The sequence below is a fragment of the Seriola aureovittata genome, chromosome 10, assembly GCF_021018895.1.
Source record: "Seriola aureovittata isolate HTS-2021-v1 ecotype China chromosome 10, ASM2101889v1, whole genome shotgun sequence".
In the NCBI taxonomy this organism is placed as follows: domain Eukaryota; kingdom Metazoa; phylum Chordata; class Actinopteri; order Carangiformes; family Carangidae; genus Seriola; species Seriola aureovittata.
Window position 1 is genome coordinate 18,122,587 of NC_079373.1, and position 23,139 is coordinate 18,145,725.

At 41.8% G+C, this 23,139-nt stretch overlaps 1 protein-coding gene across 1 annotated transcript in view; it reads right to left on the minus strand.

Moving 5' to 3' along the window:
- The window catches only part of itpr2 (inositol 1,4,5-trisphosphate receptor, type 2), a 55,033-nt gene extending 33,036 nt beyond the window's left edge, over nucleotides 1-21,997 (minus strand). Inside the window, exons 1-33 of the mRNA XM_056386710.1 lie at nucleotides 21,624-21,997; nucleotides 17,133-17,203; nucleotides 16,665-16,783; nucleotides 16,490-16,576; nucleotides 15,309-15,467; nucleotides 14,384-14,482; nucleotides 14,105-14,188; nucleotides 13,830-13,976; nucleotides 12,928-13,023; nucleotides 12,519-12,563; nucleotides 10,479-10,630; nucleotides 9,065-9,164; nucleotides 8,767-8,927; nucleotides 8,531-8,672; nucleotides 8,147-8,305; nucleotides 6,771-6,943; nucleotides 6,163-6,282; nucleotides 5,725-5,907; nucleotides 5,315-5,566; nucleotides 5,085-5,232; nucleotides 4,796-4,943; nucleotides 3,960-4,147; nucleotides 3,737-3,860; nucleotides 3,583-3,640; nucleotides 3,311-3,476; nucleotides 2,812-2,979; nucleotides 2,242-2,328; nucleotides 2,021-2,146; nucleotides 1,766-1,888; nucleotides 1,306-1,506; nucleotides 654-905; nucleotides 349-474; nucleotides 21-149 (exon numbers count right to left, since the gene is read on the minus strand). Coding sequence (XP_056242685.1) covers nucleotides 21-149; nucleotides 349-474; nucleotides 654-905; nucleotides 1,306-1,506; nucleotides 1,766-1,888; nucleotides 2,021-2,146; nucleotides 2,242-2,328; nucleotides 2,812-2,979; nucleotides 3,311-3,476; nucleotides 3,583-3,640; nucleotides 3,737-3,860; nucleotides 3,960-4,147; nucleotides 4,796-4,943; nucleotides 5,085-5,232; nucleotides 5,315-5,566; nucleotides 5,725-5,907; nucleotides 6,163-6,282; nucleotides 6,771-6,943; nucleotides 8,147-8,305; nucleotides 8,531-8,672; nucleotides 8,767-8,927; nucleotides 9,065-9,164; nucleotides 10,479-10,630; nucleotides 12,519-12,563; nucleotides 12,928-13,023; nucleotides 13,830-13,976; nucleotides 14,105-14,188; nucleotides 14,384-14,482; nucleotides 15,309-15,467; nucleotides 16,490-16,576; nucleotides 16,665-16,783; nucleotides 17,133-17,203; nucleotides 21,624-21,715 — 4,485 coding nt within the window. The 5' untranslated portion in view covers nucleotides 21,716-21,997. The remainder of the gene's footprint in view (nucleotides 1-20; nucleotides 150-348; nucleotides 475-653; nucleotides 906-1,305; nucleotides 1,507-1,765; nucleotides 1,889-2,020; nucleotides 2,147-2,241; nucleotides 2,329-2,811; nucleotides 2,980-3,310; nucleotides 3,477-3,582; nucleotides 3,641-3,736; nucleotides 3,861-3,959; nucleotides 4,148-4,795; nucleotides 4,944-5,084; nucleotides 5,233-5,314; nucleotides 5,567-5,724; nucleotides 5,908-6,162; nucleotides 6,283-6,770; nucleotides 6,944-8,146; nucleotides 8,306-8,530; nucleotides 8,673-8,766; nucleotides 8,928-9,064; nucleotides 9,165-10,478; nucleotides 10,631-12,518; nucleotides 12,564-12,927; nucleotides 13,024-13,829; nucleotides 13,977-14,104; nucleotides 14,189-14,383; nucleotides 14,483-15,308; nucleotides 15,468-16,489; nucleotides 16,577-16,664; nucleotides 16,784-17,132; nucleotides 17,204-21,623) is intronic.
- Nucleotides 21,998-23,139: the final 1,142 nt, after the last annotated feature.

Sequence of the window (23,139 nt, forward strand, 5' to 3'; positions counted from 1 at the left end):
CAGGGTTGGGAAAACAATACCTGCAGGTTGGAGTGGTTGACAGAGAAAGGTGAACTGAAGAAACCCTTGACAATGGCCATCACTGTCTCTGTCACATACTTCTCCAGGGGCAGATCTGCATGGTTACGGTCTGTGGTCGTGTTGCACACCTTAAATGCAAAAGTCAAACAGGGGGTAATTTCTGAATAAGCAAACCCACACATCACATCTCTATCATTTTCTCTGCATGCACAGTATGTGAGTAGATTTAGCATATAACTAAGCCCTCATGTATCTTGACACATACACTGCCTCATTAGGAAAGGATCAGGCAAACACACGTGACCTTTCAATCTGACAGAGACTTACACTGGACATGTCCACCAGGAAGTTGTCAAATAGCTTCCAGATATGGCTGGAGGTGTAGATCTCCTTCATTTCGACCTCTGTGTCCACATAGCAGTGATTCACAAAGTTCACATAAGCAGTTTTCACCTGGGGCATAAAAAAAAAAGAAAAAAAAGAAAAAAAGAAATGTGATGCCTGTTCACTTTGAAAAAAAGATACAGCTTTAAATTGTTTCCAATTTTTTTTTTTTTAGAAAAGTTTGCATAAATTCTTTATTCATCTTTACCATATAACTCAAGCTATATTATTAGTTTTTAAGAAACTACCTCTGGTATACAGCTGACATCAGTGACAACTTTGACTATGTCATCCAGTGGCAGCAGAGAGTTGCATTTCAGCTCTGTGTAGACGTTCTTGCCCTCGGTGCAGGCAGCCAGTAGCTCCACGAGCGTGTTGTGATAGGCCAGAGCTCCGTCTTCATCTGTGCGCTCCCGCTCTGAGCCCATCATCTGCAGCAACACTGGGAACGAAGAGCGGTCGTTGTAGAACACCAGCACGTCCTCACCTCCGTTCACCAGCTGGTGAACACAAACACAGGTTACATGAGGTAACTGCAAGGTCTACCTGAGGTACTGCCACTGTCACCATTACAGATTAAACATAAACAGTTGCACAGAAGTACAAGTGCTTTTAATATGAAAATATCACTTAATGTAGCGCATGTGCAACATCATAACGAGCTGCATATTTCCAATTTTAAGAATATTGATTCATTGTGATTTAATGCAGCAAAGTCCTCCTGCAACTAAACAGCACTCATACCTTAATGAGTATAAGGTATCTGTGTATCGCATAAGATACCCCATCAGGAAGGTTTTCCATGAATCATATTTAAGAAAACATTTTTTCTTTATCCGTTTCTTTTCAACTTAAACAAACCGTAACCGATATTCATGCAGTGTGCTGTTTTTTGCTCACCTCTGTCATGACTTTGTCCTGACATTTTTTCACATACTTCCCATCAGCTTTCACAATGGTCTGCAGGAACTTGAGGTACTGAACATGCCTTCCATGTGTTTCAATGCAGTGGACGAAATGATGAACCACACGGTCGCTGATCTCATTGCACAGCTGGTAGTTGTTCATAAAGATGTGACGCATCGTCTCAGCTTCCAGCAGCTGGTGAAAAACAGGAGCCACGATTCAGTCTTTGACAGAGATTATTTTCATGCAAATAGAATATTGATTCATTTGTGTAATGAAAAACAAAACAGTCCTTGCATAAAAAAAAAAAAAAAAAAGAAAAAAAAAAAAGGACATCACATCACTTTTTCTACTGTCAGGCTGCTTTTGTTTGGGACCTTAGAGGACATCCCTAAAAGTAATGCATGATAAGTAATGCAACCAGGGACGACTACAGCAGTTCATATCAACATACCCCTGGAGTGAGGAAGAGGTTAAGATGTTTATGCAGCAGAACTTGGTTCTGAGGATTTCCTCTGCAGAAGTTCTGCAGAAACGTATGTGCCAGGGTCATGATCTCATTCATCTTCTCGTCACTCTGTGCAAAACCAGAAACAAACAAATAAACGTAAAGATGATTAGAGAGAAAGTCAGACAGACAGACGTCAAGATTTCACACCAACATCAAGTGGGATGAGCCTTTCAGTTGGCTGTTGTGGTTGTTACTCACCGTCTCATATGGGATCTGAAGCAGGTCCAGCACCACAGTGTGGGCCCCCATGTTCTTCAACAGCCTCTGCTGCTGCACACGACTCTTCTTACTGGGAAAACACAGCTTACTAAGCCGCAGTAAGATCTGCAGAGGACACAGAGAAATGTTTTGCAGATGCACAACAGCAGAAAAAAAGACATCTGATAAGAATTACCTGGAAATAAAGACTTGGACCTCACCTCTTTGACAATGTTGTAGTTGTTTGCCTTGTTACTGTCAATCTGAGGTTTATTATCACCATCTTGAACTGGGCTCAGAACAACCTCCTAGTAAAAGACAAAAAACATCCCTTTAGTGACGTTCACCCACAAAAAGGTTTTATCTTTGGCACAGAACAACCTCTGTATCCCGTCTCTAATTACTGGGCATTTGCAACAGTGTGGTGGGAAAAATGCCTGAACTGATCCTAATCAGTACTTTTCTTAAACAATACAAGCACGAATAATGTTTTAAAAACAAAACAAGTTACAGGTTAATAAAAACTGATTCAGCAGGAGCTTCCTGTTCTGACATAGATTATTATTCATTATTCCTAAGCTCCAACAAAACAGTTTGCACCGTTTCCTTTCCACCAACTTTGATTAACGATAACAACAAACAAAGAAGCCGTTCACCGTGCAGCTGAATGACTGACGGGATGTTTAAGGCAACTACAGCAACTTCCTGCAGAGCTCTAAATGTCACAGTAGAATCTGAAATGTGAAACTTTGCTTTCAAACGCTGGATACCATTAAATGATGGTACAGCACCTCAATGATCTGTTCTTTGCCCTGTCTGACCCCCAGGTCTTCACTGCTGTAGACTCCACTCTTCTCCACCCACAGCTCTGACTTCTCAACGGTCAGACGCAGCTGGTCCAGATCTGTCTTGATCTGCTTGTAGTTCTCGACATCCTGCTCTGACACCAGCAGCTGGACCTGGAAAATACACAGACGCAGACACCGGATGACAAATAAACCAGACATGGAGATATTAATCGAACAAATGTGTGTGAAAGCAAATCTCTGCCAAGAAATCTCAGTGCACCACTTTGAGAAAGCCAGTGTGTTGGTAAAATGGGAGCTTGTGCAGTTCTAGATTCCAGCTGAGGAAGCTCTCTGCTGCTCGGCCCCTCGATAACTCTCATAATCCAAAATGATTACATCAAGCATGACAAAAAAAAAATCACTTCACTCAGGAAGTACCAAATGCCACACTCTGTCAGCTTACCAGGTATCAAATGCTCGAGTGTGACTGCTATGTCGCTACCTGTTTGAAGGCCTGCAGCACTTCAGCTCTCTGGCTGAAGTGTTTGAAGATGAGTTGCAGTGAGCCAGACACCAATGGGGGGTAATCTTGCATGATAAGGTGGATCAGAACCCTCAGAAAGGTCCGACCGCCCTCATCGTCCAGCTCCACCGCACTTAACTCTGAGCTGAAATCACACAAATGCACACTTACATCTTTGAGGTTCCTTTGGCAAGTGCTCCGAGAGTGTATAAAAACACTGCGAGTCAGTAAACAAGCACAACTTCACCCACCTTCCTGCAAACATGCTCTCTGCTTTGGCTGCGATCTCATCTATGTCAGGTTCAGAGGCTATGGGCAAAATATAGTGGTTAATTCAGTATGGTAAGCTGCTAGAATGTAAGAGGATAGCTTCAGTATTTGTATCAAGAGGGAATAAAGTCTCACGTGTCACTAGAGGCATTTCGGCCAATGAGACAGAGCTGTCAATTATGCTCTTCTCCCCAAACTCTTTCTTGTAGATGGACAACAAGTATGTGATCCTGTAATCTAACCTCACGCTCAGGATGAACTAAAAGGGAGGGAAGAAGTCACAGAAACAGTCACTCAGGTATGAGATAGGTGAAAAAATGTGAAATAGCACCGTGAACATCCAGAAGGTGGCGCTTACTTGCAGGATCTCGATGATCTTTAGCTTGGTGTCCATCACCATGACGTCCTCATTGTCCGGCAGGAAGTGTCCTTTACTGTAGCGCAGGGAGGGAGGGGTGTCAGGGAGGCTGTGCAGCACACCTCGACTCATCACCATCTGAGTCATCATTTCTCCAACGCCGTGGATCGTGCGCAGGACATTATTGCCTAAAGGAAACAGTCGTCATATATTTTGCTTTTTGGGTGTGTTTGTGTGTTTAAAGCCTGTCATCATAAAGATATACATCAAGCCTGTGAAAGTATCATACAAGCTAAGACAAATGCTCTGAGGACATCAAATGCCAGATGGGCCAGAACATTTTCTGTTATTCTTTCCAGTCCATTAAATCTAACTACTACTTTTATTCAAACATTCCCAAAGAAAGGTTTTGTCAATCATGATCTGCAGAAAATCATCTTTAGCACCATATCGACATGTCTCTATTTCTGTAACTCCATATTTTAGTTCCACTGATACCTAGACTTCTTTATCCTTCTAACAAGATGTAAAAGCAAAACCTTTTCTACCTATGCTAGCTCCCTATTACTGTCACAGTTGAATTAAAAATCCTAAAGCTTTTCTGTATAGCTTTGCTTCTATCTATATTTTTAACTGCTGCATCCATATTTCCCATCTAAAAACCCAAGGACTCATGTCTGTCCTTCACTCAAAGAATATTATCTGTCCCCTCCTCCCTGTTCAATGATCTTGCTCCCAAAATAACGAAACTGCAAAATACAGTTGTACTCATTAGCTTCAACCTTAGTTGACCAATTCAAAGAGATATTGCACTTATACTGTGTAAGTGCACTGACCAGCCTCTGGGCTCTTGTTGAGCTTGTTCATGAAGGTGAGTGGGTGCTGGACAATATCCAAGATGGCCAGCAGGGTGCGTGTTAAACGCAGCAGCTCACTAAAGCTATAGAAACCAAAGTAAACCAGGTTACGAGCCAGATTCACCACCTGGAAGAGAGAAGTAAATTGAGCACATCGTGATTAGAAAATTTATTGTGGCAAATAAAATGAAGTCCAATTTGAAATAGCTTATGTGATAAAATGAGGATGAATTCTAAAAATAAATACAGCATACTGAATTTATTTTACCTCTAGTGTGAGTTCATTCTTGTCTTTATCCCCAAATGGAAAATGCTGACTGACGACGTCTTTGAGGTATTCTTCCACAAACTCCATCGTGGGGGCAAACTTCCTCTTCATCTCCTCCCTTGAGCTGTCGGTGGACTCGTACTCAAACCTGTAGAAACAAACAATCACCATCTGAATGAGGTCATTCTCAAAGTATCATACAAAGCACAGTCACACGGGCAGACGCTCACTCGTGGATGGTAATCTTGGAGGGGATCTCGGTCCAGAGGCGAGCGTAGCGTACAGGCACCACAGCCTCCTGTGGGTCACGGTCCACATGCATGTGCAGCATGAGGCGGCAGAAGGAGGCTCTGAGGTTGTAGGGCAGGCAGTCGTCGAACATGCAGCGCAGGATCAGATCCACAGGTAACTGACAGGTGATCTGGTTGATGGCTAAGTACTGACGGTCCAGACACATTTTCGCAAACAGGTTCAGTTGGTATCTGCAGAAGAGGTGAAGGACATGGAAGAAAAACACGTGAAGGGATTTTTGTTTTGCAGATTGAACATGGAGGAAAAAGGGGAAAACATTGGCTCCCTCTTGCTTGTTTCAGCTATTTTTGTGTTACTATGGAAAGAAAGTTTAGAGTACCACCATCACCTGTAGTAGGTAATGATGTCTACATCCATCTTGTGGTTGCCCTTAGCATCCTGGGCCAGGTGGCGGATGGATTTGCCGTGAGGCTCCTTGTGGCTGTCGATCCAGTAGAGCCAAACCTCCTCCTCCTCCACCTCCTCCTGCAGCAGGGAGGACTCCAGGGTGGTTTCTGTGTTAGAGATTAGCCTAGGGAGGGGAGAGGGAGAAAGTGTGACATAAAACAGTTACTCGAAAAAAAAAAAAAAAACTACACACATTACACTTTGACGTAGAGCTGCTGCTGAAAATATCTATTTCACAAGAGGCGCACTGGAGGGAACAGCAATCTCTCTTGCTGTGGAGAGCATGTGCATTTTTAAACATGTTTTAAAAATGAACGAGTGAAATATGAAGGGATCAACCAGGATGCTTTAAATATAGATACCACAGGTTGTGACTCACTTGGTCTGGATGAGGATATCTGCGTTGGTGGGGTTCAGCATAAATTTACAGATAAGCTCCTGTGTGACGGGGATGGCAGTCTTGTTGGACACACAGAGATCAGAGAGATAATCCAAGAATCTGGAAGAGCAGATCAAACATGAATCACCAAGTTTCAGCACAGAAACACATGAACTGATTGTACACATGAAAGTGTGTGTGTATAATTGACTGTACATACTTTCACTCTATGCAAGAGTTTTGGGGGAAAAAAATGTGTGATTTGAATAACTGATTTTTTCAAGTTTTCTGTCTCTCACAATAAATTCTGGATTAAAATTTGACATGTAAAGCAGATGGACACAGTGACAGCAACACATTATAATATACTAATCATTCATTCCAATACAACACCCCAAAAATAAAGTTAAGTAGGTATGATTCACAGCTTGTATTGGATTGCATTATACTGCATTATTCCGTGTTCCTGTGAAGTGGTCAGTCCCTTTATTTCAAAAGTAACCAGTCACAACAGAAATCTTATGTATGTTTATTTTGTATTCTGTATTTTCTTTTACTAAATTGTGTCCTTGGGGTCATCTAATCTAAGGGAGGTGTACATGTCTGACCTGGGCTCTCTGTTGCGCCTCAGCAGGCTGACAAAGGTCTCGATCTCCCTGGCTGTGATGTGTTTTTCCAGCAGCTTGCGGTTGTTGTGCAGCAGGGCAGTGATTGTGTCCTCGGCCAGGATCTCATACCCAATCTGAGACTGCATGATTGAGAACTTTTTGGCGATATATTCCTATGTGGGACGGGAAACATATGGCTTTAAACACATGGTAGTGAAGTCAAGAGGAGAAGTCAAAGAGATGCGTAAAAATGTGCTGAATCACTGCATCTAGTTTGCAATTGTTTAACTATTATTCAGAAAGAACTTGTTGAACAGGATAACTTTTGAAAATGCGCCCTGATTCACATTCATGAAGCTCCCCAGTTACACTTGAGAGCTGCCTGTCACATCCACAGCCTTTTAACCACTGAGCAGCTCAACAGGACTTCTTTTGTGGTTAGTGAAAACCTGCTTCTTTTCATCAAGGGTGAGGGGTTTTATCAATTAATCTACTGACTTGACTACTGATTAATCCTTTATAAAATGGCAAAAAATTATGAAAAGCATACATAAAACGTATCAAAAGCCCAGGTGAGGTCATGCAGTGAGTTTGCTTGACAAGTACAAAAGAAAATATTTAATTTGTAATTAAATGAAATCAAGAAAAGTGAGAAAATCTTCAAATGTTTGGCATTTTTACAAGAAGATACAGCAAGTATATATAATTGAATGTCTCCATACAACTTTGAGTTTCTTGAGTTACTACAGGCCTTTTTACAGCAGACTTTTTAGCTCGTCATAGCCAGCGAAAAGCTCATGTATTACTGATAACATGAAGGCTCTGTTCTGTTCAAGTTTCCCAGTAATCCATAACCAACATAAGGACCCTCAAGCAGTTAAATGGAATTCAGCAATCATGTGTGTGTTTACCTCTTGTTATAAAACCAGACAAATGTTTACCTGCTAAAATGCAGCATGGCAGTAGCACAAGTAGAGTAAAGATCTCAGTCAATCAAATGATTCAGTTCAAGCAGTTATCCTGGAGTATCGAGCTATAGTCAGTTTAGGCTAGCTAGCTAATGTCAACCTCTTCATTTGTGACGGAAAAAGTTCTGCGAGCTCATTATTAAACTTGTGAATTATTTCTGTTGATCTACTGATCGATTAAAAGACCATTTGAGCACTACTTAGGTTTTTTGATTAGGCGAATCATTACAGCAGCTGTGGTCGATTTTCCCAGACAGCCTGGAAGAAAATACTGATAAGCTCCCAGTTAAAAGCCACCTCTCTAACCTAAGACTACCCTGCATCCTGTTGATAATGACCATGTCTATCACCCTGATGACTACTCAATGACCAGTCAATATTAGACTCGTGCAGAAGATGGAAACATGCCTGGTTCTTGCGATAGTCCTGTTGGGAATGTCGTAACACCCTATAGCAGAGTCTCAACATGTACTTGAAGTGAGCATAGCGCTGGTCTCCCAAGTCCTCCAACCTCAGCATCGGACCATCACCCTGATCGGTGAACGGTGCCTTCAGGATGCCAAAGATCTGGAGGAACAGAAACCCAGACACAGTGATGAAGAACCAATAGAGGATCGACAAATAGCAATAGCAGGAAAATGCTTCAGTAAGTACACTTCTTGAGGCCAATCTGTAGCTATTGTAAAATTTCTCACTAATGGTCATTCAGTAAGATTTGCTCTGGGATTCACTTCATTTTGTGCCAACATAAGGGACAGACGTGTGTGAGTGTGTGTTTGCACTCGTGCTGACCTGAGCAAGGATGTTCTGTTCCCTCATGAGTTTCTGCCTCTCTCGGTTGGGTGTAGAGGTGACCACAGATAAAACTTCCTGGCCGTTGTTCGGTACCACACACACAAAGAAAACCAGGTCCTCCAGGAGCTTAGTCACAAACCTGTAAACATATATGAAGGCAAAAAATATCATGAAATCATAAAATATGCACAACGCTCTGTGTCACCTCTGTCATCACGCTCATGTCTCTGTACCTCCTTTCATTCTGAGCGATGTTGCCATACTGAAGCTTCCTCACGGTGGACTCCAAGACTTTGCTGGCATCGTTAGCGAAGTCCAAGTCCCTGACCTCCGACAGGGGAACAGACACGATGGCAAAAGCCTCTTTGTCCTCTTTAGTGGGGCAGGTACCAATCTATTGTTACAAAACAAAGACCCCTTCACTTTTTGCACACTTTATTGTGTTGTAGATCTCTGAATTACCCTCTAAAGCCACCGTATATGTGTGTAAGTGTGTGTGTGTGTGTGTGTGTGTGTGTGTTTAGATTAGACCTTAAGCATAACTGGTCGCTCCTCCTCTGCATCAATGGGGACGTTAGTGCTGGTGACCCAGGTGTTGGTGCACAGGTGCCTAAGCCTCACATATGAGTTTCTGAGGAGGGATGGGACAAATTATTTACAGCAAGTATGATTTTTAGTTGCTGTTACTAAACTAAAAAAAGAAGCCATGATGGTAGTAAATTAGCCTCGTATTCAGTATTACAATATGATGTTCTGACTGATTCTCTGCCTTTTCATTTAGCGCCACCACCAGCTTGACATTTTTGTTTTTTTGGAAAATATTTTGACAGCTATAAGACGGATTGCCATGTCTGTACCAAATTGGCACAGACATTCACGGTGCCCAGAGGATGAATCCTATTGACTTTGAAGATCCCCTGACTTTTCCTTTAGCTCCATCATTTGATCAAACTTTGACTTATCTAGTGACATCTACTGGATGAACTGGCACAAAGTTTGGTACAGACATTCAAGCATCCCCTGTGCAGAATCCTAATAACAGTTCCTCTAGTGTGGCCATGAGGGTGACATTTTCAATTGGTTTTTGATTAATTTTAAGTAAAATTTCTCAACAACCACCAGATGAATTGCCATGAAATCTGGACATTCATGTTCACGTCTAGAGAAATTATAACTTTGGTAAACCTCTTATTTTTCATTTAGCCCCATCATTAGGTCAAAATTTCAATTTGTCCAAAATTAGAGTTTATGACTCACTCAAATATGAGAATCAGTTCTGCTTTGCTGGTGTGAATGAACATGCTAAAATAATGTGAGCATGTAAAATCATTATACCTGCTAAATATCAGAACATTAACATTGTCATTATGAGCATTTTAGCATGCTAATGTTAGCATTTAGCTCAAAGCAATGCTGTGCATAAGTGCAGCCTCACTCGCCTGCTGGCATGGCAATAGACTGTTTGTCTTGTTATGTTGATTTTCACTTGTTTGAGAAATGATCCAGTAACAAGTGTAAGTATGTTTCAGACTGCTGTTTTGCCAACAACAAAATGGCACATACTTGGCGTCGAGTAGCTCAGTTGGATGAGCGTCCGCCCCATGTGTAGAGGCTACAGTCCTCGCTGCAGATGGCCCCGGTTCGGGGCCGCATCGGACAAACCCTTACCTGCATGTCATTCCCCCTCTCTCTGCCTCCCCATTTCCTGTCTCTCTCTACTGCACTATCAATAAAAGGCACAAAAAGCCAGAAAAAAAACATACTCAACTCAAAAAACACATTTCTGTTTCAAAGTAAGTGACATTATCTCACCCTAATGGGCGATTTTCTGACAAGAACTAGACCTACTGTGCTCTGCATTGTGAACTCTGGTGAAAAATGCTCCCCGTGGATTCAACCGCAGCAGATGTAACATGTTATTGTTGCCCCCGTGTGAGTGACTGACCTGGGCACGAGACAGTCGGCCCGCTGCAGAGTGGTGGCATCCAGCTCAAACAGAGAGGCAATGTCATTCCCATGGGGAACAGAAACCAGGGTGAAGGCAATCTTCTCTGCTGCTTGATGCTTTCTCTTGGAGAACACAGGATCTGTCTCATTCTGCAGCACAAACACAAGGACACCCGCAGACAGACAAATATGCACACACACACAGAGGCAGTAGACATTAGTGTCTGCTGTTTAAAAGCTTACAAGGCACAGACAGTTCAGCAGTTTATCAATATCTCAGTCTTTTAAAATACCGTACACGGTATTACAGTATGTTATGTATATTCAGTGTATACTGTAGTCTATACAACAAAAATAAACAGATTGGTCACATAACTATTCAAAGCCACTTAGGCCTGCAATTAATTACTACTTTCATTATTGATTATGAACCATTTAGCATGAAATGATTGCAATAATTGTTGGGTCTGTAAAATGTCAGTAATTCCGAGTGTCCTTAAAAAAAGTTATCAGAGCCCAAATAGATGTCTTAATTCATTAATCCATTAACCACCACCACTATTTTCTGATGATTTATAAACAAAAGTGCTTGACTGATTAATGAAGGAAATAGTCCAATATGATAACAACTGTTAGTTGCAGCCCTAGTTGCCCTAAGATACAGAGAAACTGCAACCAACAAATATCTGGTAAATTACTTACATTACTAGATTACACATGGTAGACCAAAAGATATAATTTCCATTGATAATTTTTCGCATCTCTACTTGAATAGTTGACAAGGCACTACGAGCAGTTCACTCAGCAGAAGAGCGCATTCTCTCCTCTTCATCTGCAGCAGCACTCTAACTCACCACAATTTTAAACTGCAATCCCATACTTCACATTTTATAGTCTTCATAAATTATCTCTATCTTGCTGTAGTGTAAAAATTCAGCCTATTTTGAATGAAAAATATTTTTAGTGGGTTAGTAAGTCTTTGTGACCATAAAAATGGTTGCCATATCTTTCCACACATGCTCCTGTAAACACTGATAAACAAGCTCAACTGTTGATAAAATCTAAGAATCCTGAGGGCAGACGGATGTGAGCCAAACTATACTGTCATAGAGTCTGACACTAATGAGGCATCACATTACATAGAGATATAGTCAGAGAGCCATGGTTTCTCTGTGTGCCGTGTCAGACACTGCAGTACATAGGCTGGTACGGTCTGCACTGTGCAGATGCAGCAGATAATGGCGAGGGTTAATTTCTCCCACTGTTCTCTGCATGTCAATGGGAAGCTCCCCAGAGCTGCCTCCACGCCTCAGCTTCTCTATCCTCCCACTCCCTCCCCTCCTCCTTCCCTTCCCCTCCCCTTCCCTCCCCTCCCCTCCGCTGGTGACTCACCCCACCAGCTTAGCACAGGCGAGTAGAGCAGAGCAGACAGCACGTCTGCCTCCCCTCCATCCCCTCTCACAGGGCACCCCCACACCCAGACGTTATGTAAGGAGCCCCCTGTGTGTCTGAAATTCAGCATGTGCATGAGAAAGTGTGTGAGGCTGAGAGAGTTTGTGTGCGTGTTCCTTGCATTGCCAGAATACAAATGTGCAAGGAAGAGCTGAAAGAAATGTCTAGATATAGATTCAGAGTTTGGCAGAGTTTGTGTGTGTCTATGTGTATGTCTCTGTGTGTGTGTGTGTGTGTGTGTGTGTGTGTGTGTGTGTGTGTGTGAGAGAACTGGTGGTATTGCATAACCAAAGGATGAGGAGACAGAGAAGGGCCTGAAGTTGGACAGACAATGTGTAACTGATAAGATAATCGTTCTTTCCACTAAAACATAATTTTATCTCCTGTTCACTAACTCATTTTACCTTTCAGTCAAGTGCAAACTGACTCACCGATGGTGTGAAATGACAAAATATTTCCATTTCTGATATGTTTAACTACATATATCAGCCTTGTATATTAGATGATGTATAATTCTGTCTATAATTCAGTCTGAGGTCAGATGGGTGTGATTATGTAGCTAACTGTTTTTGTTTGACTGACTCACCTCTCCTTTGGTCTCCACCGTGTTCTCTTTGAATTCAGGGTTCACCTGCAGAGATATTGAGCGGTCAGTGGCCTCAGTTCTACAAAAGCTCAGATGATCATCCTGTCATTATCATCCCAATCCCATCACCCAAAACCAAACCATTCAACAGCAGAAGATGGGTGATAGTGGCCATATCAGTGGGAACACTGCCACCTACAGCACATCACCTAAAGTCTCTTCAACTGTGCTCATTCAGACACTGAAATGTAGGTCCTCTCAATTTGGAAAAATTAAGTGACTCAGGCAAATTGATCGTAAAGAGTGAGCTACTTTTCTAAGAGTACCGAGTAGTAAAAACACAACGATGAGCAGCTACAAAAAGAAAACTGAAAGTGAAAACTGACACAAGCTGAACAGTAAAACTCACCTCAGCTGCAAGGTAATTCCCAGTCGCCAGGTGTTTAAAACGGAAGAGACTGTTCCACTGGCCGGCTCCGCCTCTGCAGGGGTCATAGTGCACGACCTACCATGGGAGCACAAAATAATAAATGATACACCTACTGTAGAAGCATCAGTTTTTGTACACTGTTAATCATGTTTTTGTTCGTCAGCTTGTCCCTCAAACTGTTCTAATATAATGCAGAAGGACGTTTTCAGTTTATGTCTGTATAGGTATGACAATGCCAGACACACATTTGGATTGGTTTAAAAATCAGTCTAAGGATTATTTCGGCGTATTGTTCTCTGGTCCTTCAGAGCCAGAATAAGTTCACAAACCAAATGAAACAAAGATGCATGTCTTCATTTGCAGCACTTGGTACAGCGACGTCATGTTAAGCCTATCACTTTGGTGTCAGAGTGAGTGAGAGTCAGCCTATGTGCTTAGTACAACAGGAATTTGTTTGTCACCCTGGCACAACAACATGTCAACAACTGATAGGGTGACATAAGTACACTCTAGCACAAACAGCAGAGGGACAAGAGGAACTTAAATTCAGTACAAGCTGATAAAGAGGAACATCCAGTACAATAGACAGTGGATTACAAAGAACTAACGTTTGAAGTGTCCTTACTTATCACAAAACTTTAGATTTAAGTAAAAAAAAAACAAAAAAAAAAACACATCATGTTTATTTAACTGAGCTGGGCAAAATTTACGATTCCGCCGCCTTCGGTAGGGTCTTTATTTTGTTGACATTACAATTTCACCAGTCATCACATGCTAAATGAGCATCATCTCCTTCTAAAAACAATGATTTAAATAAAGCAGCATCAATCATATTCTGAAAAATTACAGAGAGATACTTATAATTCTTGTCTGTGTTTTACCTCAACCTCCCACAGAGCCTTGGAGCTGGTGGCAGAGGTGGCAGATTGCCTCAGTGTGGTCCTGAGAAAGACGTGCTGCTGCTTCTTGTACTCGTCACAGGTCAGAAACTTCTCCTGCTCAGCGTGAAACAGCCTCACCACATCTCCCTGACAGAGGACACACACAGAACATGGGACTGCTGCTTGCTGCTCTGCTGTAAAAATGTGCAAACTACAAGAAATTCTGCTAAAAGACAGACCGAATAAACAGACCTAAAAGCAATAAAACAACATACCCCCTTAAGAACATCTTCCCTGTAGTCGCTAAACTTCATGAACAAGGTGACCTTCCAGCTGGTGTTACAGTTGACAGCATTGACCTACAGCAAGAAGCAGTTTAGGGGACAAACATTGGCAACGTGATTAAATGCTTCTCTGTGGGCTGAGATGATATATAATTACATCAAAAACTCAAATGAACTACAAGCTAGGAGACAAGCTGTAGGTCTTTCTGGTGAAAAGGAAAGCTACCTGTTTCAAAACTGATAGAAACAACATAAATAAATTAGTCCCACCTCTTTGCAGCCGGGGTTGTCCAGCAGCTCAATGTTACTGGCGTGAAGAGGCTGCCCTGCGTTCACTGGCATTAGCACAACCTTGTCTCCAACCACCACCTTGAACCAAATTAGAGACATTCATATCGCAGCAGGAGTTTACCGAGGTTTCTATGAACTTCCAGCAGTTTTCAAATGGATTAAACAGAAAGAAAGAGTGTATCCATGCAACAGGTTTGTGTCAGGTCTGCAAACATCCACTCATTTTCAAAGGTGCTATGTGCAGCAGCAACAGGCTGAGATTCACATGAGAGAGTGGTTGAGCTGTTGACAGCATACTGGTTTATTTATACTGTGGTGAGTGGACATGAATGCAGCATAGAAAGACATGGTGACTGAAAAGTACACTACCTGTTATTGTATCATTGCTTGCACAATACATGCTCTCTAACACAGTCTAACATCAGTTATATCAGACTGTACACACTCGACTGCGTCTCGTGTTAAGCAGCTATACACAAGCACACAGTGGCGACTGAAGTGGGTGGCTCATCACATTTACTCTGATTCTGTGCTGCAATATTAAAAAAAACATTTTAACTATAATGAAGCAGTATTGATGCCATACAGTGGACAGAAAGTAACAACTGACTTAATACTCTTTAAGCTCAACCTGCAAGTCCACATGCAATGGGAAGACTGGTGCATCCATGCTTTGACTTTTATGATATTCTGTGTCTGACCTAATAATGCACAAACACCATGCACAATCAAGAGCAATACCTTTAACCATAGGATGCTAAAGCCAAAGGGGAAGGACAAAATCAGAAATGTTACTGGAACAGGACAAACAATGAACTGACAGTCTAAACAGAGAGGAATGTCAAGTTGTTGTACAGAACTTTGTATCTATAGTGAGGTGACTCCCGGCGGAGGGGAAACCTACATTATCTCCTTCGCTGCGGAGCTTCCAGAAGGGCTGAATGTAGAACCAAGAGCCCTCGTTCCCGGCCGGGTCCAAAGAAACCCGCATGGCGTTCTTCTCCAGCAAAGCGGGGAGACGCTTGTTGACCGTAAGGTACTTATTACTCTTAATGTGCAGGAGCTGAGAGAGAAGAATCAGGGTGTTTAGGTAGTTCAGCAGCAGTGGTGGAGGAATCATTCAGATCCTAATATGACATGGTAAAGATTTAACTAAAAGGTTTGTTAAAATTCTGAAAATGGATGCTTGTTTTGTCCAACCAATAGTGCAAACCTCAAAATTAATCAAATGAATTGAAATTATTTGAACAATTAAAAGGAAAAGCAGCAAATCCTCATATTTGAAAAGTTGGAAACATAAAATGTTTTTTGCACGAAAAATGACAAACATATATCAAAAGAAACTGATCGTTTCCGATCAACTTGCATACCCTGGGAAGTTTAATCTATAACAAAGCATCATACTCTATAAGTTTTACTGCGTAATGTAACTAGTAGCTAAAGCTGTTTGATTAATTGTAGCAGATTAAAAGGTACAATATTTCCCTCTGACTTATAGTAGGGGTATAAGTAAGTGTTAAGAAAAGTAAAGTACAAGTAGCTCAAATCTGTAGTTCAGGACAGTACTAAAGTAAATGTACTTAGTTACCTTCAACCACTGTACAAGAGTAATAGGAAATCCATTTTTTGGAAAAGAAGCAGAGGTAACTAAGCAAGTAACTTCTTATTTAACTCCAAAGCATTGCTCCACCATTTACAATCTGGCCTCATGGAAGATGTGTGTGTCCTACCACGCAACACATTTCCTGATTCCATTTCACAAACTGGGGGTAAATAAGCTAACCCATAACAAATTGCTTATTGATAGGATGCATTTACTCAAACAGCAGAGCAATGGCAACTGCTGTGAACACATTATCCAAAAGCAGTTAAATATGTAATTTCTTTTTCTCAATTCAACCTCTAAAATAGGAGCTTAGCAATCACTGAAAGGTAATACGACCACTTCAGACTTTTCCAAAACTGCCTGGGGTATCAGGGATTGGATGACAGTAACGCAACCTTGGTAAACAAGAAAACAAAAACAAAGCTCTGGACTGGGGACAGTCTGACGCCACAGGTGTTTGCTGAAGAGACGGGATGTACCTGGATGACATTGCTGTATTTGACGATGTCTCCGAGGAGCTTCTTGTTCTCTGACTCGTTCTGCTTCTGCTCCAGTTCTGCGGCATGCTGAATAATGGAACAGAGGTATGTTATAGCTTTCGTATGCAAATGAAAAATGAAGATGAAGATTCAGATTGCGATAAAAGAGCTCTACCTGTAGCTTCTTGAACAGATCTCCCTGTGTGTTGTTGTTTCCTTGTTTTCCCTGTTTTGCCTTCCAGAACTGCTTCTGGGCTGAGTATCTGTTCATGGGACACACCTTGAAGAGGCAATCTGCGGTGGAGGAGAAGCATTGAGGCACATGGGTGTCACTTTCTGTGAGTCAGGTTAAGTGTCACTCAAGGGTCTCAATGCGGTGAAACTGCATTTTTGAGGTCATTGGTTATTTACCCACCAGGGGCCTGTGGAGTCAGTTAAACCCATAAAAGCATTGTGAAAACCACAATGTTGTGTTAAACAACACTGAGCGCAAAGGCTCTGGTCAGCCTTGGCAGATTAAAAAAAGTGAGGGGTGTGTGTGTGTGTGTGTGTGTGTGTGTGTGTGTGTGTGTGTGTGTGTGTGTGTGTGTGTGTGTGTGTGTGTGTAACCTCGAACCAGTGTGACTTGTATACTCATACACACCTCTGAACTTTTTGGGTGGGTTTGCCAGGTCTCCAGCATCAGGCTGGACCACACACCTGTCATCGACAAGCCTGTAGAGAAGAGCACAAAATGATTTCAAAATAAAATTCACTCACCATAATTTCTTTCATCCATTTTAGTTGTAGCTAATTTCAACCTTTACGTAAACATACTGCATTTCATATGCAATGGCTCTACTGACCAGAAAATCACTTGTCCTCAAAAAGGTTTGCATGACACAAACTGTCTAATTGTTGTGTTACAGACAAATGTCAATACACAAAACAGAGTCTCAGATTACAGAGTCAGATTACTGCTAAAACTGATTATTTGAATACACGGGTCAAAACCACACTTGCTCTACAGTTGTATGGCCACCTGCAGGATGAAAAGCTCAGCTGGCAACACAAGACCGAGCTCTGTTCAGCATCATATCTGTCTCCTTACAGCTCACCCGATATCTGGACTGACGCTCTGAATGTCACTGGACGGAGCTCATTTAGTTGAACGCTGCTTTGATCTCTGCTGCCCGGCCCAGCAGGAGGAGATGTGCTAAGTCTTGTTGTTTGTATTGAGATAGATACAACAGGCTAAAATGACATTCAACTTTCTGTGGTTTTTCACATGGAGTGAAAAAAAGATGGATGGAAAATCTATCAAATATTATCCACAACAAAACCAGATGTCAACGCAGTGTGTGTAAAATGTAAAATGAAGCTCTGAGAAACAACACTGTTTTGGTCATTGAGGTAAAGTCAACTGTAGTCAGTGGGCTGCCATCACCAGAGGAAACCATGTGGCTTCTGTGCAAGGTTGATTAGAGGGCATTCAGAAGGCGACAAACTAGCTAATAACTGCCTTGTTACCCACATCCTTGCCTTTTATTTGCTAGTTGCTGAATGTTTTACACACTACAGAAGTGTCACCAAGAGATTCAGAGACGCACAGCAGGTCACACATTACAAATCTGCAAACTTGACAGTTGAAATTACAACGCTGATGATGACTGATATCCAGAGTAAATGATTCGGTTCACAAGACATGTCGGAGTTAATGTTGCAAAAGAGAATTATGCAATCACTGTATCAAGCACACACGCGGTTGTTATTCATTCACAGGGGCTTATTTTATCTCATTCATGAAACACCGCTTACAACTTGTATTCATCTCTCACATCACATCATGTATCAGTTCGACACATAAAGATGAGGAAGATCTGATGGCTGGAAGTTTTCTCATCATTGGACAGTTTATGAGGAGGGAAATGAAACCAAGAGCAGAATTTATGTAATCTAGAGTATTCAATCCTGGATTAATCTTAGTTTTATTTCAGCCACCTATGTTAGTAGTCAACACTGAGAGGACTGAAGGCGGAATGGCTGAGAGGCCCTCATTCAGTGGAAATGGGCACATTAAACCAGGAAAAACAATGGAGACTGGAAAAAAGAGCGGGTTCATGAACAGAATAACTAAAGCATTAAAGTGATCAGAGCGGGGTGCAGGCTTTTCCTTTTGTGGGACTAAAATGCCAGTCTGGCCACAGCAGTGAAACTGTATGTACTTCATTTTCTTTCTACATGTGAGAAAAGTGAACTGGACGGGTTGAAAATGTCAGTTAATCCTTGCATAGGTGGCGCCATTAATCCATTAATCTAAAGACACGCCTGGACGTTTTATTCAAGATTTCATTTCATCCTGGACTAACTTTAATCCTCCTCCAGGAAATTGGTTTAGTTAAATTTGAGATCATCTGGTGTCAAAGGTCAGCTAAGTCTAAGAACTAGGTGTGGAAAACCAGTTCTCTTAGGACAATTGTCACAGTGTTTTCTTGTCTGTTGTTCAGTGTTTGTCAGGATTCTCACAGCGTTACAGTCATGAATGCAACATAAACCTGCTGAAATATATTCCACATCACCAGCTACCAACTTCTATACAGAGGACTCCATCCCATTCCCTCTATCCCATTTGAACCAAAGGCCGAGGTGCACAAGCACATCCATTCATCCCGTCCACTGAAGAGAAACATAATGCAATGCACAATTCCTCCAATTCATACAAAGCTGGCAGCCCGGCTGAAGTGAGCTGAGCCATTTCCTATTTCTGCCGCAGCACTTGATCAGTGTGTCAATCCACAGGCTGTGTTTTATTTCCTCCAACTCTGTATCAGAGTAAAATCTAAATGAGAAACAATAGAGCCCAACAGGAAACACTATCGAGAGCTAAATGGCACAGGAAGGCTCTCTGGAAAGGTCTCTGGAGCTCATAAATAAGTAATCTTAAGTCCGCAGAGGGCCGGGGCGTAAGTTCAAACAGAGAGGCTTTGACGGTGCCTGACACCCACAGCCAGTGCGAGAGTTTGCTGTGTAACTGAGTTAAACATGAACCAAAGATAAATCTACCAGGCTGGACACAGACAAGCTAATTATAGCTCCTTTGCTTGTGTGGAGTGGACTGAGACAACAACGCAGAAAAACAGAGTAGGTAACACGGAGCAACAGGCCTGATATGTTTCATGTGTGCAACAGAAAATTACCTCATTAGAAAAATGAATATGCGTTTTTTGTTACTGCATGTTTCAACCTGCTGACAACAAAACCCAATAATCTAACTGAGTCATACACTTCCTCGCTAAAAATGCTCCATGATGAATTGTTGGCGAGAGGTGTAAATCCACAGGGAAATCAGCATACAGAAACACTTCAAATGATGGATACAGAATTATTTTTTATCTTAGAAAAATATCATGGATCTCCAAAATAAACCCTCCTGATAACGGGAAATATGGGAAAGCGCAATATCCAAAAGGTCAAGGTCACAAGGGGATATGGATCAGCCAAATGACCTTTACGTTCCTTAAAAAGGTCATTTTGGCTTCTTAGTGTTTACAATGTAAGGTGTGGAAGGAACTCACAGATTCATTGTTATCCTGAGCAAACATGGGCATGGGAGGCCTTATGCAGCCCTCAATAAAATGCTCAGTGCTCCTGTCAGACTGCATGAGTTATTGAATGCTGATAAGAATTTCACTACTTTGCTCCACAACAACAGGAGGTGTGAACAGTTTGCTGCTGTGAACTTTTGCATTTTGAAATTTACAGCCCCTGTGTGTGCTGCGTACATTTGCATTGGCACAGACCTTGACAGAAACGGGAGCTTTTCAGCAACAGAAAGTATGCCGGCTGTGTGCACTCCTGCAGATAGTGAGTCATGGAACACTGCTGTGTACAACCTGGGTGTGAGTCCAGGTACAAACATACTTCAGCTGCCATTTGCTCAAATGCTTGTAATTATTTTTCTAATTCCTTCGCAGTCTAAGGCATTAAAGACGAGGTGTTGACATCAACATCTGCAAGCTGTTGTGAAGTTACCGCTTGCAGGAGGAACTTAAGGCAGGAAAGGGAACAAGAGAGAAAGTGAGAAATAGAAAGTGAGGAAAAGGGAGAGGACACAGGCGGGGCCGGCTCATACTTCAGGGTCAGTCGATCTTTCCACGCTTGTTCTGCAGGATCAGAGGCCAGAGTGCACCTGGAACCACCGAGGTATTTCACCTTGCACTGAAAGCTTTCAGCTCAGGAGGAACTACAGCCAAACAAACTGCTCGTGTCGCTTTTTTTTCTTTTTTTTCTGCTGTGTGGAGAATGACACAGTGAAGAGCAGTTTCCATCACACCTACACACAGCCCTGAAAATGAAATCAGACCGACAACTGATTGGCTATGACATACTTCAAGACTGGTTGTGACCCATTAAAATGAATCATTTCATTTCCCTTGATTAATTATTATTAACAGGAGAGTATTTTACAAGAGAAGGTCTGACAAATTGAATTCAACTTTTGATAGTCCCATCACTCATCTTGTGACCCCTAAGCTTTACTTTATCTACCCCCAGGTTGGTAACCACAGCTTTAAACGAGAGACTAGTGGCTGAATTAAGCAGCAAACTTTTGATTTTGAGCTCCAAATCAAGTGATTCAGACCTTATCAAAACTTGGCTATGACACTATGTTTCACACTATGGACAATCACAAATACACTTAAACGTGTGTGTTACACTCAATGTAGAAATACTGTTGAATACGATTTACACAAGGTCTACATAACCGGATCTCCCACTTTTTGCTGAGGGCACCCCTGACACCCCTTCATGTCACCCTGTGGGTCCCAGGGCACAACTTTAGGGATCACGTCAAAAAGATCCGCTTGTAACCATCAGCACCTGGGCAACACGCTGCTTTGCATTCCTGTTACATTTGCCTAAACGTGAAGAGTTTCCTGAGAAGCAGTAGTTTGCGCGTTGACAGGCCTTGGCCACAAGTCCCGCACTAAGTTCCTCCTTGAGGCAGTTTACAGTGAAGGGTTCGAGATGAAGAAAGCGGCAACTCGTGTCAGACGCAAAGCACATAAGTAGTTAAAATAGTGCATACGTGAGGATCAACCCATCTGGACTCCCCAGTGAGTAACAAAATGAGTAGCAGACAGGAGGAACATACCCCAAAGTACTGATGAAGCCATTCACCGAGCCTTCCGCGTAAAGAGACACAATGTCTCCAATGTGAAGAAAACTGGATCTGTGCTCTGACATGTTTTTTTTAGTGAAGATACGCTTAAGATTTGTCCTGGTTTTCCATTTATGAACGAATGGCACTTCTCTTCGGGTGAAGTACAGTCCACACGTTACAGCGCCTCCAGTTTAACAGCAGTCCTCAGATTCACCTTCATTCTTTCACTTCTGCATTTCAGCAAGTCGACAGAGAAAACGCGAAAGTGCGCGAAAGAAATAAACTGCTGGCGAGTTTAAGGCTAATGCTGTGGGGTTTTAGACTTATTCAACTTCTTCCTGTATGTCAGACAGACTCGAGAGTGCTCTTCTTCACATCCACCTCAGGGGGAGGAGACTGCTGCTGTCAGGGCTATGAGCAAATTCCGTTCAATGACATGTTTTTGTTTTTATTCAGAGCAGGCCCTCTAAAAACAGAAGTCATTAAATTAGTCGAAACTTTACTTCACAATGAATCTTTAGCTGTAAAAGGAGATAACTGGTAAATATATAGAGGTTCTATGGGAGATAGAAAATAGATTATACCATAAAGTCCACTCTAGAGACTACAACACATGAAGCCCACTCGTTTCCATTTGAATACTGCATTACTTATCAATGTATGGACATTTAAACATATTAACACGTCACAGTTATGAAAACTATACTCATTTTTATGAATGTGTGTGTAAATCAAGAAGGGCGGGCCCCCTTGGTTGGGGGAGGGGGGGGTAGAGCCAGTGCAGTGGGGTGGGGGGGGCGTGATATGATTTATGTAGGGAAAATAAACTAGAGCTTTTAACTTTAACCCTAACTTAATCCTGTAAACTATAAAATAGGATTATTTCATAATTATATGGTTTCATCCAACTGAAAGGAAGCAAACCAGCATTTTTGAAGCTAGGAAAGGTAAGCACCTACTATCTCCCTTTAAAATATTTGTGATTAAAAATTACATTAAAGGTAACAGCTGGGCACAAGCCATGAGCAAGCAAGTGAGTGTGGAGGTCATAAATCACACATTAACAGTCTCCCTAAAGGTTTTCACATTACTTGTTTTATCTTCATTAAAATCCTTTCAGGTTGTGTCTGAATATTTCACACACTGACCACAGACATTGTCTCTCCCAATCATTTGGCAGCAAATCAAACGTCCGGCTGCTTTAGACAAAATATCCTGATTGTGCTTAGTTTTGGACAACAACAGTCATACATGGTCACAGTGACTCTGTTTCCCAGTGTGTCCATTACAGGTGTCCACACTGCTACAGGGGCAAGACTGACAGAGAAACAAAAACGTAAATGTCTAATTTTTCTTTCTATCAAAACTAGACATGTTCTCTGTTTTGGTAATTTGTTTTCTTTCACATCAGTATCTTCTAGTCTGGAATACATAATGAGCAGACGTAGAAAACATCAAAATACAGTAATCCAAGTACTGTAGTTATAGTGGCAAGAAAAAGTAAGTG